This window comes from Tiliqua scincoides, chromosome 3 (assembly GCF_035046505.1).
Source record: "Tiliqua scincoides isolate rTilSci1 chromosome 3, rTilSci1.hap2, whole genome shotgun sequence".
Taxonomy (NCBI): domain Eukaryota; kingdom Metazoa; phylum Chordata; class Lepidosauria; order Squamata; family Scincidae; genus Tiliqua; species Tiliqua scincoides.
In genome coordinates, this window is record NC_089823.1 from 131,624,326 (window position 1) to 131,642,719 (window position 18,394).

Sequence of the window (18,394 nt, forward strand, 5' to 3'; positions counted from 1 at the left end):
GGGAAAACAGCATCAGCATAAAGAATGCTTTGGGGTTTCACTCTAACATTGAGATAAAACAGGCAATGTGATAACATTAGTAAGTTACTAAACCCAAAAAATGTAATTTAGTTAAGGCATTTTGGGCTGGCGGTGATGCCTCTAGCAGCAATTAGCCTAACTGAAGTATTATAGAATGTTCAGACAGATGGCTCAAGGAACGATGCTACCAGCAACAGGATATTTCATACACCTCTGAAAGAAAGTCAAAGATCAGCTTAGGTATGGGGAAATTAAAATCCTCATAGGTTGTACTGTGTGGGCAGGGAAGGAAGGCCCTAGTCTACAAAACCACTGCTCTTGTGACAGTTTTTCATAATATTGTGCAAGTTAAAGGTACTAAGACTACAAAACATAACTAAAAATGGCAATGCTTCTGAAAACCCATCAGTTAAATTCAGAAAATCACAAAACAAGATCAAAGAGTTAATACAAAGAACTCAAAAGATTCAAGTTCAGTGTGTGAAAGAATAGCACATGCAGATCTTAAAGATTGTACCATCCCTTTATGATCAACTTAACACAGAACCTCCAGGTAAACACATTAAACTGGGGAATATAAATTCTCTGTAGCGATTCTAGGACACAGCTGAACCTGCAGGGTTACATCCAGGTAGGCACCACCAGCCATTGCTTTTATATCAAACACTCATTCTTCAAGCCCGATACAATACAGAATTTATTTAGCAACCTTACCAAAAACTGATGTCATACAATTAGGCTTGTAAACAAAACAAAGTAAACATTCTCTGTCCAAATAAAACCATAAACAGAATCAAGATTTTTTTTAAAAAAACTTGCACTACTTGAATACAACTTTCATAGAAAACTGTACAAATTGAACAGCTTAATAGATGCTACTAGAATCAAAAGTAATATGAACTGTCAGTCTCATCAATAAGAAATTCCAAAAGCCTACTTTTCAGATCTGTCAGTTGAACAATGTTATATTTTAGAGTCTTCTTTCATCACTTGAGAATAATGCAATCTGAAAGAAGTTTCTGAACTCAGAACTATAAGGTATGAACCTTGAGGGTGTTCGAGGTCAGCACAAGTAGTTCAGTGAGCATGAACTGGCCATATTTCAAAGCATGTTTTCCATGATGTCTGTGGTTTCCAAAACCTTGAAAACTCCTGTTTTTTCTTTAAGGGATTTAGAATTTTTCATTTGGTCTAGGAAAAAGGAAAAATGCAATCATTTAAAGAGAACGTGGAAGGCTCATAAATAGCTAATGCTAGTGCAATTTCAGACAGTGCTATTATAGGTACAGGACTCGGGCTTCTGGCTGTACTATAGCAGAAGAGATTACGGAGTTCCACTTTTCTTGCAGAACATTCTGATGTGCAGTGCACAACACAGCAGAGTGTAGGAATTAGAGTGATTCTGTTGAGACTAGATTCTGCATTCTAAATTGCAGAATTTAAATCACTGACTTTTGAGAGACTGAAATATTTTGAAAAGGGGAGTTAGCTACCAGAAAGGGTGGGCTCTTTTCCTTTCAGATTTCTCAATTCCATTGAGAGATAACTAACAATGCGGAGACAATTATGGCCGCGTTACAGTTTGGTTTTATAATCAGCTGTATAAATCAGAAGGGCTCTTGGAAGAATTGCAAGGAGGGAAGAAACAAAGAATTGGAAAAATTTGCCCCAAAAACATCACGCTGCTGAACTGCAAGTCTCTTGATTTTATATGTGGCATCTTATTCTGAAGTATAAGCTTGTAGTGTTGCAGTTTGCATTGAGAGTTTTCTCTCCACTGTCAGAGACTAACAGTGCAATCCTAGGCATGCTTTACTCAGAAATAAGCACCATTACTCCCAAGAAAGTGTGGATAGGATTGTAACCTAAAGTCTTTACTGATATCCCCCAAAGAACACTACCAGTTAGGGTGGTGTTCATTCTTACTACATTGGCCTAAATTAGGTCTTGATTTACATATCTTCACTTAACAAAAAAGACAGAAGAACCTTGTAAGCAAGGTGAGAATCTCAAAGTTTCTAATCTGGAACAGCTTTCTCTACAGACAGAATCCACATTTGAATTTGGCTGCTGTATGAGATTCTGGGCGCAATCCTATCCCCTTATGTCAGTGCTTTCCAGCACTGACACAAGGGCAATGCAGCTCTGAGGTAAGGGAACGAACATTCCCTTACTTTGAGGTGGCCCCTGTGAGTGACTTCCAACAGCAGGATGCATGTCCCACTGGCACTGCTATGCCAGTGCTGGAAAGCACAGACACTAAAGGGGTTAGGATTGTGCCCTCAGCTGAGTAGAAAGACACATCAGTAGTACTTACTCATAAGATCACTCCTGTCCAGAAGTAACTCTAGATCTTTGTCACTTATTATTTTCCCTCCTGATCCTGTAATCTCTCTAGTAGAAGGAAATGAAGAGCATTAATTTCATATTTTCCAAATATCCCTGTCCCTTGTACAGAAGCTTCCCCCCTCCCAACAAAAGACGCCCCATTTCTGTGTAGTGTTTTTTTATACCCCCCCCTTCCCTGCCCATTACTGATGAGTTGAAATCACCTGTCATAATCTCTGGATTGCAGCAACTCCAGTAACTCCTTTGGGTCCAAGCAGCTCTTTGACTGATTTACTCCAAATCTGCTACCTTTAAACTGATCTTGAAGAAAAACAAGATGGTGTTTCACCATGATACCATTGTGAGACAATTGCCACATTGTCAGCAATTCTTTTAATATTGAAACAGGCAAACTACTTGCCAGATCACAAGTTCAACATCATTTCATAATCACACTGCACTATAAATACCTTGTGTGTATTGAGACAAGACCACAAACCCCAACACATCCAATTAAGATCAGAGAAGAGCTGCCTAGAACATTTTTCAGTAGATTTTTGTATTCTGTACAAGGACTGCAAGATGCATACACACAGTGGAAGAGCCATTTATTCCTCCAACAGCAATGCCAAAAAGGAAAGGAAAAAAAGAAGAAGCTGTATGGTGGCAGCTAAGGGTGCTCTAACATGACAAGTAGCCTTGCTAACTATTTCTAATCTGTTTTACAAAATTCAATCATTCCACTAAATTTAACCGTCAGCATCTCTTAGGATTTTTTTTTAAAGGGCTTCTTCCCCACCCTACAGGACATGTGGAACAAGAATTCCAGATTAATATATTCTGCAAAATCTTATAAATTACACGTTCATGCAGGTTACAGACATGTACTAATGTAGGCTAAGAAAGAAAATGTATCACTATTTTATCAGCTATTAGTATCCCTGGAAATGATTTTTCCTGAGTTGCTAAAGCAGAAGGCGGTAGGGAAAAATAAAGTAGCATCTCTCATTCTCTTCCACCTTCACCTAGATTCAGCAAAATATATTTGTGTATTTTATATTTAACACACATTTTTAATCCCACGTCACCCTGAAAAAGCTAGTGCTTAAAGTGACCAACAATCAAAAGTTTAAAAAATATAACACACAAAATATAATAAAAGACAAGCAAACACAAGCAAGCAAAACCATAAACCCAACAGTAGACTCAGCAAATAAAAGTTCAGCAAGTATGAAGGCTTAGGGAAAAAAAAAACTTTCATGGTAGTGGAATTGAAAGGAGTTAATCTAATTCCTTGGGGGCTGGAAATTCCACAAACTGGGTATCACCGCAGAAAAGATGGTCTTGACCTCACCAACTGTGCCTCCAGTGATGGCAGGATACACAAGGGGGTCTCATGGCAGGACCCACAAAGGGGTCTCAGCAGATGACCTTAAGGACTGGATATTTCATATGAAGGGTGGTGGTCATTCAGGGACTTGGGACCCAAGCAGTTTACAGCTTTAAAAGTAATAAACAGTATTTTTAATTGCACTCAAATGAATTAACTTGTGCAGTTAATAAAGCAGTAACATCATTAAAACACATGCAGAGCATTCTGCACTAGATGATCTTCACAAACAGAGCGTGACGATATCCAGTTTTGATACAACCAATGCAGGATATCAATTTCTCTACAATCAAGAGTTCAGACAAGTTAGTCTCAAGATCACAACAGTTCTAACCAAGACACCATGTTTTTTAGCACTGCAGATTAGGCTATGTTTCGTAAGGTCATGATCTTGTGAAGAAATGTATATTCATTCACCATGCAGTCATTAGAGCCTTTCTTTTTCTGCCTTATCTCTGTCCACCAGAGTGGACTTTTCCTTCTGTTTTGCACAGGCCAGGAAACCACACAGCAAAACTCTAATTCTACAGAATACATCCTGTTCATGGACATGCAGATACCACACCTTGTGGCAAACTAGCAAGCAGAAAACTTAAGTGTAGAGAAAAAGGGTTCATCCATAGCTCTCAGCATTAGATAATTCAGCTTGGTGGTTCCATCATAGCACTCAATTTGATGTACAAGCAAAAATATACAGTGGGAACTGCCATTCAGAGTTAATAGTCCAATAAGGAAAAACTGTCAATATGGGGTTTAAGAAGAACAAAGTTATTTTACTAACTTTTGTGGATAACCAGCTTCTCTAACTTCCTTTTGGCAGCAGCTCTCTCCACAATCTTCTGATCAATAGTGTTTGCAGTTACGAAGCGATATACAACCACTGGCTTTGTCTGACCAATTCTATGACATCGGTCTTGGGCCTGAAGGTCAGACTGAGGATTCTATGGAACGAAAAGTTGTGAAAACAAATTTAATACCTAAAGTTGTATCATGAACTTCAGAACATGTTTTTAATTTTATTCAGGTAATACTAGCTCTCCCAGGTGAAAGATCTGACCTCTTGCTAAAGGCTTATTTTGAAAGTCAAAGGCACAGCACACACCCCCAGCAATTCAGAATGAAATATCAGCCACCCTGATGCAAATTCCAAAGCATCCCAAATAGCAGGACTGGGGAAAACCCTTGCCCAAGATCTTGGAGAGAGGCTGCTACTTGGACAACTGTGCTAAAACGGTATGGTATTCAACAGCCAACTCCCTGGAAAGAGAACTAATGAATCTTCTCTGTGATACTAATGTCTCTGTGATAATTTGGTCATTCTGGGGATTGAACCCAAGGCCTACTACACACTCTATGCCACTAAAAGCTACGGGCCTTTCCACTCTATTTGGCTGGCAGAAAGGTTGGCCCCAATTTGCTACAGTTTTGTGCTATTTAATTCTCTTTAAGTATTGTTACTTGATCCGAGCCTTTTGGACTGGATAGGATAAAAATATAGAATTGTTTAACCAAACTTCAGATTTCAGACTTAAGAGTGTGTGAACCTCATCATTTCTGTCAGCTGTAGGAGCCAAACAGGCATTTCACCTGTTCACAGTCTGAACTGAAGAACATAGCTGTAATTTTTCCCTCTGACAAAAGTTCATTTTGCACTGGGGAAATGTTCTGAAACTGTTTCAAGGTTCAACTATGGCTTGATAGACCATGCTAGGCAAAGGTGTTGTTTCCTGTGAGCAAGATATGATTACAGCCCAAGTCTTACTGAACACAATGGGCTTGCTTCTGAGTAAAATAAAACTATTTTCAAACACCTCTATTGATAGAGAAGGTCTCAAGCCTGAGCAGGGTGCATGTATCAGTGTAGTTCAGCACATGTCAGATGCAAAACATACCCAGTCACTGTCATAAATTATTACTGTATCTGCTGCAGTCAAATTAATGCCAAGACCTCCAGCACGTGTGCTCACCAGAAAGATATAAACTTCTGGATCTGTGTTAAAGTTTTTCATCTGTAAAAGACAGAATCATCATGTAGAATAAGTCAGTGCTGTCCTCTGAACTGTACTGAAAACAACCACACACACACAGGAAAAACCAAAGGTGCATTTCAACATACAGTACATACGTACAAGCTTCCAAAGAGTTGTACATTTTGCTTTAACCACAGAATGTAGTTAAGTAACATTTGACCAAAGTGGATAAAGGGATATAGAGAAATGTTCTTTTCCCTCTCACACAAAACCAGAACCAGGGGACAGCCACTAAAATTGAGTGTCAGGAGTTAGAACAGACAAAAGGAAATATTTCTTTGTCCAGTGTGTAATTCATCTATGGAACTCTTTGCCACAGGATGTGGTGATGACATCTGGCCTATATACACCTTTAAAAGGGGATTGGACAGGTTTCTAGAAGAAAAGTCCATCACAGGTTACAACCCATGATGAGTATTTGCAATCTCCTGGATTTAGAAGCAGGCTACTTCAGAATGCCAGATGCAAGGGAGTGGCAACAGGATGCAAGTATCTTGTTGTCTTGTATGCTTCCTGAGGTATCTAGTGGGCCACTGTGAGAAACAGGAAGCCGCACTAGATGGGCCTTTGGTCTGATCCAGCAGCTCTTATGTTCTTAGTCACCATCTTATTCCTTTTGCTATTTAAACTATTTTAAGAACTTCTGTTGAAAAGCAATGTATAGGATTATTTAGAGAAAGTACTATATTGTAAGGTGTACATCAACCCTGAAAATTAGGTCACTATTCATACACTGAGGGAGGTGACATGACACTGAGGCACTCCACCTCGCAGGTTCATGGTATGAGTGAAATTTGAGTCGCAGACATTGATTCATAGCTCCGTTTTTGTCACTTTGCTATACCAGCTTTCAAACATCACAGGTATGCTTCCAATTCTTTTTCTACATTACTGACTGAAAGCCCAATCCTATCCAACTTTCCAGCACTGGTGCAGCCGCAATACAGTCCTAAGGTAAGGGAACAAATGTTCCCATACCTTGAGGAGGTATCTGTGACTGCCACCCCAACACATGAAGCAGTGCATACCCCATAGGCACAGCAGCACCAGTACTGGAAAATTGGATCGGATTGGGCCCTAAATTAGTTGCTATGCCATAAAAGGAATCTCAGACGAATCAAAGAGGCTAGGCATATGCCTTTAGGAAAGGAATCACCTACATTTTCTTCCCTCTCTGCATAGGACATGGTTCCATCCAGGCGACTGAACTGGTAATCCCTGAGATAGCAGTAGTCCATCAAAATATCCAACATTTGTGTCATTTGTGAGAAGAGAAGCACCTATAAAGTGCAAGGATTCCTCATTATCCTTAATTCAAGTGCTCAAGAAACTTTTGCTACAGTAAGAAACAAAAAATACCTTGTGCCCTCGTTTTTTTAGCTCTGGTAGCATGCGATCCAAGAGTAAAAATTTGCCTGAATTCTTCACTAGATCCTCATCAACCTTGATGTGAGAAACACAATTAAATGACACTAAAATCAAGTTTTCATTAGAAATTGTTGACTTCTATATAGTAGGGTTTGCTTGCCCTTCCAGTTATGTTAAATTCAAGCAACACTGAAATTAACAAAAAACTTATCAGAAGGTGATTCAAGCATACCTTAAACTGCTGTGTGACAGGGTCCAGTGGATATTCTATAAGGTATGGATGATTGACACACTTTCTCAGTAACATCATGATGTTCTGCATCTTCAGATTGACTTCTGAATCCAAAGGCACATTCACTTCTATCACTGGCCTTGAAAACAGGTAAGTTTGTAACTATGACAAAATAAAACAATTCAAGCACAGACATAATCCAATACACAATCCTGCTATGAATTACAAGAATTTTAAGAGTGAATAAATTAATGCAACACCCCAACACACTTTCCAAAATTACTCTATATTGATATTTTTGATAAATTGTTACTGTATTATTTGTTCAGACACACAGACCATTTGTACAGTCTGTCTTAACAGCTTCTGCTATGAAATTTTGTAATGCTACTAGCTTGGGCGCAATGATGCATTGTGAAGAATGGTAAGTCGCCTTTAGATAGGCACCTCTCTTTTCCAACTTCCTCTTTCATTCTGTTCATCAGTTCTTCCAGGTCATCAGGTAAGTCATCTTCACCAGGCTCACGGTAACTAACAACCTTTCGACTGCGACGCTTTGGTCGGCCTGTAGGGCTCAACTCAATAACTTCTTTTACTTCCTGTAGAATGAAACAGTAGCTGTTATCTTTTGTCACAATCCACTGGAAACAAAGCAGCCATGAAAAGTATGAGTACTACAAAGAAGCCTAGCAAAACAGACTACAGGTTGAGCCTCACTATTCGAGTGGGTTCCACTCCCAGAACTCACATGGATGGCAAAAAACGCACTAAAGCAAATCCATTGAAAAAAACAAAGTTCCCTTGCTCTGTGATTTTAAAACAGCCTTGCTGACCTTTGTGATGTAAGATAAGAGTCCTTAAGAAGACAATCCATCAATCAGCCCCCCTCCAAGTGCCTTAGAAAGGCACTTCACTCAGCCCCTCCCTTCACCAATGCAAAGTGATTACCTTTCTTTCAAGTGTTCAGGGGTACAGGAGGGGTGGCCTAGAGAAAGGATTGATGGATTGTCAGCCAGCTGCCCTCTCTCCCTCTCATTAAGGAGGCTATTGTTAAAGGACTGTTCAGTTTTTTAAACTGATTTTAAAGGGATGCATTTTTCCCCTTCTGCAGGGATCAGCACATTCCTTCTCATTTGCAGTTGCCATTTGTGTTGAGTCAAATCTGTGTATAAAAAATCAGTGTATAACAAGGCTGGACCTGTATCTTGTTTTTAGATCTATTCAATTACAGAAAACCATGTTGGGACGAGGTTTTTGTTTAATTAAAAAACATATAAAACTGAGAGCCCAGTCCTACCCAGTTTTCCAATGCTGGTGCAGCCGTGTCAATGGGGCATGCACTGCATCCTATAGTGGGGAGGCAGTCACAGAGGCCTCCTTAAGGTATGGAACATTTGTTCCCTTACCTTGGGGCGGCATTGCGGCTACACTGGTGCTGGAAAATTGGATAGGATTGGGCCCTGAGTTAAAGGAGAGAAAGCAAAATACCTTTCACTGATCCTTTTGTGGCCCTCAAAAGCCCTACCGCAGCCACCACCCACTGCCCCTTCCTGCTTCAGTGGCTTTTCAATCTCCCTGCCACTCCATTCCAGCTTCTTCGGAGAAGCTAGAATGGTACAGTAGAGAGATCAAAAAGCCCTGCTGCACCAACTACCTCCTCCTGAGTGACTTCAGCAGTGCAGATCCTGCAAATAACTGGCAGCTACATCACCACCAATTACTTCTGTGTCAATGCACGGGGGGGGGGTGACACCAGGGTTGTGTGGGGGCCCCTGGCTGTTGGAAGTTAGACCTCCCTGCTTATACCTGTCCAGAGAAAAGATGACCTTATACTTTTGAGAACTAGGCTATAGTGCTCTAGTCAGTGAGGAGCTTCACATTTCTCTCTCTCACACCCCCACACTTTTTAACAGGTACATTTTCAGAAGCAAAATGTGCCCCAGTCGCAGCTTTACAAGATACAATGCTGTGAACCAAGGCCAGAGTGCAGGGTGCCTATGATGAAGTGTACCCCTATGTCAGGCCCCCACAGTGAGTACCTCATGGATTCCCAGCATCTTCCGAATTGTCCTGTTTACAATGGCAGTGTAGAAGGTTTCTTGTTTCTTCACCAGAGGAGCATAGACCACAACTTCACGCTTGGGAGGAACTTCCAGAGTTACATCTGATTTCAGTCTTCTCAGTAAAAACGGGGTCAAAATCTAGAGTTTATATTGAAAAAAGTAGTTTTAACTCAAAATCAAACACACACACTCAAAGGGAGATAAGTCAGAATAACTAAGGGCGCAATCCTAACCAATTTTCCAGCACCGTGGTAAGGGCAATGCAACTCCGAGGTAAATGTTGCCTTACCTTGAGGAGGCCTCCATGACTGCCTCCCAACTGCAGGATGCAGCACATGCCCCACTGGCACAGCTATGCCACTGCTAGAAGTTTGGTTAGGATTGCGCCCCAACTTGTATTGCATGGGGTTCAAAATATACACTATTTTGTCTGAGTGTCGTCTTTTTTCTTTAACTTCCTCAGAAACCTATAATAAAATATGACTGTTTTCAGTTTCCCTTATAACTACACTGCATACTCAAGTATCATCCAAAAGCAAAATATTTCTAGAAGTCAAAATGTTCTTAGCAAACTATAGGTCAGAAAATAATTTTATATATGCTTAAGTTTCCCTTAATACTTCTGCATATATTTATATTTTTAAAAATCCATACTGTGCTTTTCCCCTCCAGAAACTGATACAGCCAAGGCAGCCAACAGTCAATTAAAATAATAAAAAAACTGAACAATGAAAAATATAGCAACAAAAAATTAACGAGCAAGTCAAAGGCCACAGTAGCAAAACAAAACAAGAATGCCATCCAGAACACATACATTTTTAATTGTTGGCAGTACACTGCCAGTAAAGGTGCAAATTTCTGCAATGGTGGAACTCCCTGCCAAAAGAGTTTAAGGGGCCTCACTACCAACCAAGACTCTGAAGGCAGTGGAACATGCTCTGTCACTATGTCTTTGGAACCAACCTTCAGAGCATCCCAGGACAGCCTCCCCTCTATACAGTTTCTGGTGGGGCTTAAAAACATTTTAATTATGTTTTGCTTTCAAGGAGAGAGGAGCCTTCTAGGGACTCCTCCTTAATTTAACATCTGTAGGTCTTGGTTGCTGTTTTTATATTATTTTATGTATTATATGTTATTGTTGTTTTTACACCTTTAGCTCTAGTATCATTTAATTTTGTCAACTTTTAATTTAATGTTTTAATAGGTTTTATTTAATGTTTTTGATTGTATTATCATCATTTTATTGTTTTAATGTTGAAAAAAGCGGTATTAAAATCTTTTAAATAAATAAGGCTGCAATCCTATCCACACTTTCCTGAGCGTAAGGCCCATTGACTATAATGGGATTTACTTCTAAGTAAATTGGCATGGGATTGGGCTCTAAGTCTTTCAAGGCAGTGGAACATGCAAGAGGGCCTCACCAGATCGTTTTGTCACAAGATGATAGCTTCCTATCATCTATGGGGAGATGCAGTATAGCAACTGACAGGTTCATGGTAATCATGAAATCCTAAGTGCTGCCTCGGGAGTTAAAGAATGAACACTCCCCCCCCCCCAAACCAATAATATCTGGGCAACTCCCAATGCCATGCTCAAGAACAGCCTAGTCAGCTCAGGCAGTGAGACAATCAGGTATGTGAAGTACACAAATTCCAAACTTGCCTACCCAGCATCAGGAACAAAAATTCATCCCATCTGACACTTTTCAATGATGGCACCAATGGTGTCTTATTAAAACACCTGACAGTCTTGCAATCCTCAAAACTAGAAGCTTCCGAAGAGATAAGCTTCCTACATGGGGCACGTATCTACCACACTGATGAAGCAGCCACCTAGTATAGCATCACACAATGCACCAAAGACAGCTAAAGTTATGTGCAAGACCTTCCCGTTTTCAGCCATCCTCCTTCTTTGGACATAGCTGCTCCTGCTTGCACTGTGGAAGACACCATTTCCTATACCCTAATGGCTTAAGACAAACAAAGTTGACTTCAGCAATAAATTTGCAAGTGTTGGAAACAAAAACAATAAAAGGGTATCACCTTTCAACTTCTACCCCCTCTTTTGATCAAAATATGCTTCTCATCCGGGAGTACATAGGTAGGAATGTAAGGTCATGAAAGTTGGGAAGGTATAGGGCTGCTTGCATATGTGCAGACATAGGAGTGGTGGTGGGAGGACATATAAATGCTCATCAGGCATGCTAAAATACTGTTAAGGACAAGGTAGAACTTGAGAGGACAACCACCACCAATACATTTAAATCAATTAAAACTGAGACCTGGTGCAGCATGTGCAAGATGTTCTGCTCTCTCTCTTTGGCAACAATATCTTCAGCGGTTTCAGATATACTGGCGATGTCAAACCAGGACTCAAAACTGGGAAAATAACAGAAAAACAAATTAAAGAATGGATGAGCTGCATATATTCTCAATGATGTGCAGCATGCACACTCAATTATGTGTAGAAGAAAACAAAATTCCATAACTTGTACATATCCATATTTGCTTCTGACCTAATTTATCATCCTGGAGGTGTGCTGCCCATGGAAATTTTGCCCAATGACTACAACTAAGACAGCTTGCCCACACTGGAATATGACACATTTATCTTCAAAGTCTAAAAACTTTTTTTTAAATCAGAGATTCTCACATGCTGAATTCTACTTCTAAAATCAAATTTCATCACACACAGCACAATTACTGCCAAGAGCAATGAGCACCACAGAACACTTAGGTTCAACTGTCTGCTTTCACTAGTGTGAAAAGTCTGGAAACTTCAGCTGGTACAGAATGAAGCTGTGCAAGTTCTTGCTGCGAAACATGAGCTTACACTTTGGACCACCTTTATTGGTCATCAGTGTGTTCTCTAATTCAATTCAAGGTGCAGGTTGGTTACAACCTCTAAAGTCATTAACACCCTGGGAATGTTCTTCTGGGGCACAGGTCCACAGATAAATAAATAGCCACTGCGAATCACAACTCCTCACTGCAAATACCTCAAAGACTGTATCAAAAAGTAACATCTGTCTGTTTCACAGGCTAGCCACCATGTTGTTACTGTAGTCAAGACAGCTAAAAACTTTTTTCAAAAAGGAAACTTCCCTCCATCTTCATAAAGACAATTCTCCCAAAGGTGAAAGTAAAACCTACTCTAAACTTTAAATCCTGCTAACTGGGTAAGAGGTACTTTTTAAATTGGTGTCCTTTTATTTAGTTGGGGGAGAGTAACTGGCCCTCCTCACCCAGCACTGTCTTTTCTAGCGGCTGTCTGCTGGTGTTCTTTTGCATCCTTTTAGATTGTGATCCCTTCTGGGACAGGGAGCCATTAGTTGTTTGTTTGATTTTCTCTATAAACCATTTTGTGAACTTTCTGTTGAAAAGTGGTATATAAATACTGTTATAATTAATAACAATAACAATAAATCAGCCGTTCTCAAACTGTGGGTTGCAAGCCACCAGTGGTTCAGGAGCTGATTTTGGGTGGGTTGTGAGAAAGACCAAACCCAAAATACTAGGTGAAGGAAGTCTCTGGGTGCAATCCTAACCAATTTTCTAGCACTGACCTAGTCGCAATGCAGACCCAAGGTAAGGTAACAAACATGCCCTTACCTTGAGGAAGCCCCCTTGACTGCCTCCCCAAAGCAGGATGCAGTGCACGCCACATCGACACAGCTATGTCAGTGCTGGGAAGTTGGTTAGGATTGCGCCCTCTGTGTATGATGTGCAGCAATAGGATAGAAACCATGTGGCAAGGAAAGTCCTTTAAATACTTTCTCCCAAATTTGATTGCTTGTCTGCTGAGCACCACTGACAAATGGGAGTAAGGTAAGTTAGTCCAGAATGTGTGCCCTATGTTGTAAGGACTTGTTGCCATTGGGGGGCCTCCTCCTAGATGCTGGCCTGGTGATCAACTATTTGAGGGAGTGAGAGTAGGTGCTCCTTGGTCTCAAAATGCCCTTTGCAGTGAGGCAAGTTATGAACCACCACCTCTGCTACCACAGCCTGCAATACAGTTGGGCTTCCAAGTCAGGTAGGTTCATGCCAAGAGATCTGTAATGGTTATAAACTCCAGGGAACCTTTGATTGTAATCTGTCTGGAACTGATGTTAGAAAGATCTTTTACTGATTCACACCCTTCCTGTAACTGATTAAAGGAACAGTGGGCAGAGAAACACCTATAAGTATACAAGATCCAGACTCGGGCAAGATTTCTTCCACAGGAAGAGGCAAAAGCCTATTAGCGTGGTCCAGACTTCTGGAGAGAGTGAGAGGAACAACTTGTGCAAGAATACTCTCCTTCACTAAACAAAGACATGCAATTATTTTTCAACATTTGTCTAATTCTGAACGTTCACACGTGAAGGCCAAAGTCTGGACTTTTGCCACAACTTCCACTTCTTGATTGCTTCCTACCTTTTCAAGTCATCAAACACATCAGGCAGCAAAAAATTGAGCAGAGACCAAAGCTCAGCCAAGTTGTTTTGCAAGGGAGTTCCAGTTAACAGAAGCTTATTGTCTGTGTTAAACCGCTTGAGTTCCTGGACAAGACGACAATTCATGTTTTTTATCCGGTGTCCTTCATCCACTATTAAGTATTTCCAGTAGAAGTTCTAGGAAAAAAATATATACATTTTCTATATATCTATGCACATGCACACACATATGGTTATTTCAAGAAACAGAAACCTGTCAACACACATGGCCTTTGCAGTTCCAAATGTTTGTTCAGGTGCTGTGAAACTGAACTTTAAACATATTCCACTACAAGAACAAGAGCAGATGCTCCTACCTTAAATTCAGGGAAGATCACCACACAATTAGGGTGCCTTTTTACCAAAAATACTGGCAAGGAGGATAGTACAGGACATGTCCAAGAGCTTTCTTGATTTTAAAATGGCCACAAACAGCATAATCTAGCAATGGATAAATTCTCACAAAAGGATTGCAGTGTCTTTAGTCCTCATCACTAGGTGTTGCTTTTTTCTAACAACGTTGCTCAAGGTGCCTATGTTCTCTCCTCCCCATCGCATGCACTACCTTTGCTTATGTGCCAGCTAACTTTCACTCAAACCTCTGGTCTAGAAATACCTGTTGCCTTTTCTCTTCCCCCCCCCCCCCAATCAACACCAGTGGCATACAACGAACAGTGCTGAGGCTTGGGAGGTGGATACATTTTAATAATTAACAATTCAACCTGTTCAGTTAATTTTGCAGGGTGAAGTCAATTTGTAGTTGGGCCTTTGACGATTTCACACCTTACATATGTAGCAACCAAGTAGTTCATGGTCTCCAACTACATGAGCAATTCACTCTGATGCAACATCCTCTTGACTGCTAGGCAACTGTTTGAATTGGCTTGGAAGCTGAGTCTCAGCCATGAGATTGTGAACATGGGGGGGGGGGGAGGTGTGAAAGGAGAAGACTGGAATTAGGAATGTGGTAAGAATGCTCCCACCTTTGAGACCTTTCAGCAGGGCCTTATGGCCTTTTTATTCACAATGGTGTTTGGTAGCTGACATAATGGACTTGAGTTTTAATTAAATGCCATTTTTAACTGTTTTTATGCAATTCATTGGGGTTTTTTCTTGTTTTAATTGGTTTTAATGTTTTATTATTGTTATACAGGTCCAACCCTGTTATACATGGATTTTTTTATACACCGATTTGACTCAACATGAATGGCCACTGCAAATGAGAAGGAATGTGCTGATCCCTGGAGAAGAGGAAAAATGCACTCCTTTAAAATGCTTTTCTTACTGTTGTAGAGATTTTTATCTCAACATGACGAGAAGGGCCCTTTAAATTAAAGGAAAGTAGTCCTTTACAATAGTTAGAGAGAGGGCAGCCAGCTGACAATCCATCAGTCATTCTCTCTCCAAGCAACCCCCTCCCTTCCCCTTGAACACAACAAGTGAAAGAAAGATAATCCTTTCTAAGAGCTTGGAGAGAGACTGATTGTTGGATTGTCGTCTTAATGACTCTATCTTAACATCACTAAGGTCAGCAAGGCTGTTTTTAAATCACTTTAACAAAGGGACTTTGTTTTTTTTAAATTGATAAGCTATAGTGTGATTTTTGCCATTCACATGAGTTCTGGGAAAGGAACCCTTGTGAACAAGGAGACTCAACCTGTATGTTTTTAATTTCTGTAAACCACTTTATTGGGAGAAAGGCAGGGTAGATTATCCTACAAATAAATTTCTTTCTACTGTAAAGAAAACACTCAAGTTCCCAAGTGCAGCCTTGTGGTGTTCTCCCCCTGCACCTCCATGCAGTTTCTAGGGAGGAAACAGCTTGGTGAGGTTCTCTTCTATGTGAAAGGCTGCAAGTTCCTCAAATGAAGTCTTCTATTTGCCCCTCTTTCTCCATTTTCAAATTCTAACTGCAGTTTAGTAGGAAAAGGAAGAGGAGCAAACATTTGTGGATTATTATTAACAGATCACACAGGACTTTTATAGCTCAAATTCAAAGAACCCTTTATCCTAAACCTAAGTTTTGAATATTTCTGAGAAATACAAGTTTATTCAGATTCTTCATTTGAATCTGGAATATGTAGAAGCGTACTTGGTTTTAGAAACTATAGTCCTTCTGAAGCTAAGAGAAAGAGCAAATCAAATTTACACTTAAATGTTTAAGTTTAACATTAAGTGTTTAAGTTAACACTTAAAAATCTGAATTTCTTGTAGTGTGTTCTGTAAGAAGTCATGCATCTCCTACAGAACATAAGTTTAAAATTTCAATATATTTACAGTACAAAGAACAGTTAAGAACATCTCTATGTCAGTTCATTCAGTGTGCACCTTGCAAATAAAGGACTTCCAGCCCAATCCTATTCACATTTTCCTGGGAGTAAGCCCCATTGACTTTAATGAGACTTACTTCTGAGAAGACATGCATAGGATTGGGCTGCCAGTAGTCAGTGGAAACAATGATCTCATGGAACACTTCCCTAGCCCAAGGAACTTGCATTCTTTCACCTGCACAATCAAGGGAAAGAGTTATTTCCTCTTCCAATTATGGTTTCTAACAAGTCAGGATTGGCCACAAGATATGAACCAGTTGGTTCTCGCACGTTTCAGCCAGTCTACAAAAGAAACCATGATCTAAAGCAGAGCTATGTTTGCAACATGATTTCTTTGAGAAACTGGTTAGAGCAAGCAGTGATCAGTTGGTTCACATACTGTACTCAACCCCCCCTTTGCCCTCCCAATGAGCTACAATTGGAAGTGAAATTGTTCTTTACCACATGCATGGAGGCAGCACATGCTTCTGAAGCTAAGGGACATCATACAATAGTTTAACGACCCTTAATCCCATGGTATTCTTTAATAGTCCCATGGTTTTCTTAAAGTGCACAAGTCCAGAAACCAAATGGAGATTTCTGGGAATAATTTATTAACGCAACTTTAAAAAATGTTGAAGACTTGCACTCTAGTCACTGTCAGCACAGTGCATGCAGATTTTTAGTTCATATGAAAGTAATACTGCATAATTAACTCACGTAGCACAGAACTCATTACTTCCACGCAATCGGTATTATTGCATTGTACATAGTTGTACAAGTGGAAGGCATCTCCTCACAATTTTCAGTAGTTTTACACCCTCCCTGCCGCAAAATTCACTTTCTACCCTCCTCTATGACCTCAGAAGAGGCTTTTAAGGGGTCACAGGTAGCTGCAGTGGAAGGACATTTCCTTTGCACAAGCTTGCTTACACGTGTGCAACTCTGTATGCAACCCAGTTATTATTTATAAAACTGCTGTTAGGTATTAACATGACAAATGCAAGTGTCTGCAGTTTTACTTCTGTTAGACTTTTTTTCTTTTAATTACTGTCTTTTTCATAGTTTTATTCTGATCTTCATAAACCTGGTTTAATTAAAGCAGAAGAGAATCTATTCAACACAATGCATCACTTTTTTAGATTGTGAACCCTTTCATAATCCCTTTCTCTAGAGCAGTGATTTTCAACCTTTTTTGTCTCACAGTACACTGACAAGGTATTAAAATTGTCAAGACACACCATCAGTTTTTTGACAATTGACAAGGCACACCATGTTGTTGGTGGGGGCTCACATCCCCCTATGGCCCTACTAATAAATGACCCTCCCCCAAACTCCCGCGGCACACCTGCAGATCATTCACAGCACACCACTGTGTCATGGCAGGCTGAAAATGGCTGCATTAGAGCCATTAGTTATTTGATTATGGGCACAATCCTATTCTGTGCTGGAACAGGCAAGCCAAGAGGCTGGTGCTGTATCCAACGCAGGATAGGGGCCATAAGCAGCTAAGCTAGAGGTAAGGGAACCTTACCTCTGGGTATGGGCTGCTGGCCCCTATAGCTCTCCTTGGACATTACCGGGGATGGGAGGGAGGGAGGGAAGAAAGCTAGCTAGCTGCCATAATTGGCACCTTGGTACCTTCATCGGTACCTCATCTACACCTACATGTCAGGCAGATGTCCATGTGGATGAGGCTTTACCAGCTGATAAATGTATTTTTTATGTGTATACGATCATTATCAGCTGTGTTATTATTTTATTCACATCAAAATGACAAAATAATAACTAATAATAACAACAACAACAACAATATAGTCTATCAGGGACCACTTGTGGACATCACTGGAATCACATTTTCATACATACCTGAAGGGAACTTCTGTCTCTCATGGCTATTTCAAAAGAGGTAATCACCACAGGATGGATATTCAGGGAGCCTTCTCTCCTTCGAATTTTATGAATCAGTGCACGCCGCTCCTGCTGGGTCCCATGGTACAGCATTATGGGAAGCTACGTTTAACAAAAAACCCACAAATATTTTGGATTTAATACAAGCGCCTTGCAGACCTAATGCATGACCACAGTCAAGCACTAACCTAAGATCAAGATAGTTTAAAGTGAATCCACCTCAGTCATGATTTGTATCTGCAGCATGTAGTCTATTTAAAGCAGCCCC

General features: G+C 40.3%; 1 protein-coding gene across 1 annotated transcript in view; it reads right to left on the bottom strand.

Moving 5' to 3' along the window:
* Positions 1–692: 692 nt before the first annotated feature.
* HELLS (helicase, lymphoid specific) overlaps positions 693–18,394 on the bottom strand; it is a 30,390-nt gene continuing 12,688 nt past the window's right edge. The window contains exons 10-22 of the mRNA XM_066622622.1: positions 18,085–18,228; positions 13,848–14,044; positions 11,714–11,810; positions 9,409–9,570; positions 7,817–7,968; positions 7,370–7,508; positions 7,129–7,212; positions 6,930–7,049; positions 5,632–5,748; positions 4,521–4,680; positions 2,574–2,670; positions 2,339–2,415; positions 693–1,212 (exon numbers count right to left, since the gene is read on the bottom strand). Of these exons, the coding sequence (XP_066478719.1) occupies positions 1,124–1,212; positions 2,339–2,415; positions 2,574–2,670; positions 4,521–4,680; positions 5,632–5,748; positions 6,930–7,049; positions 7,129–7,212; positions 7,370–7,508; positions 7,817–7,968; positions 9,409–9,570; positions 11,714–11,810; positions 13,848–14,044; positions 18,085–18,228 (1,635 nt within the window). The 3' untranslated portion in view covers positions 693–1,123. The remainder of the gene's footprint in view (positions 1,213–2,338; positions 2,416–2,573; positions 2,671–4,520; positions 4,681–5,631; positions 5,749–6,929; positions 7,050–7,128; positions 7,213–7,369; positions 7,509–7,816; positions 7,969–9,408; positions 9,571–11,713; positions 11,811–13,847; positions 14,045–18,084; positions 18,229–18,394) is intronic.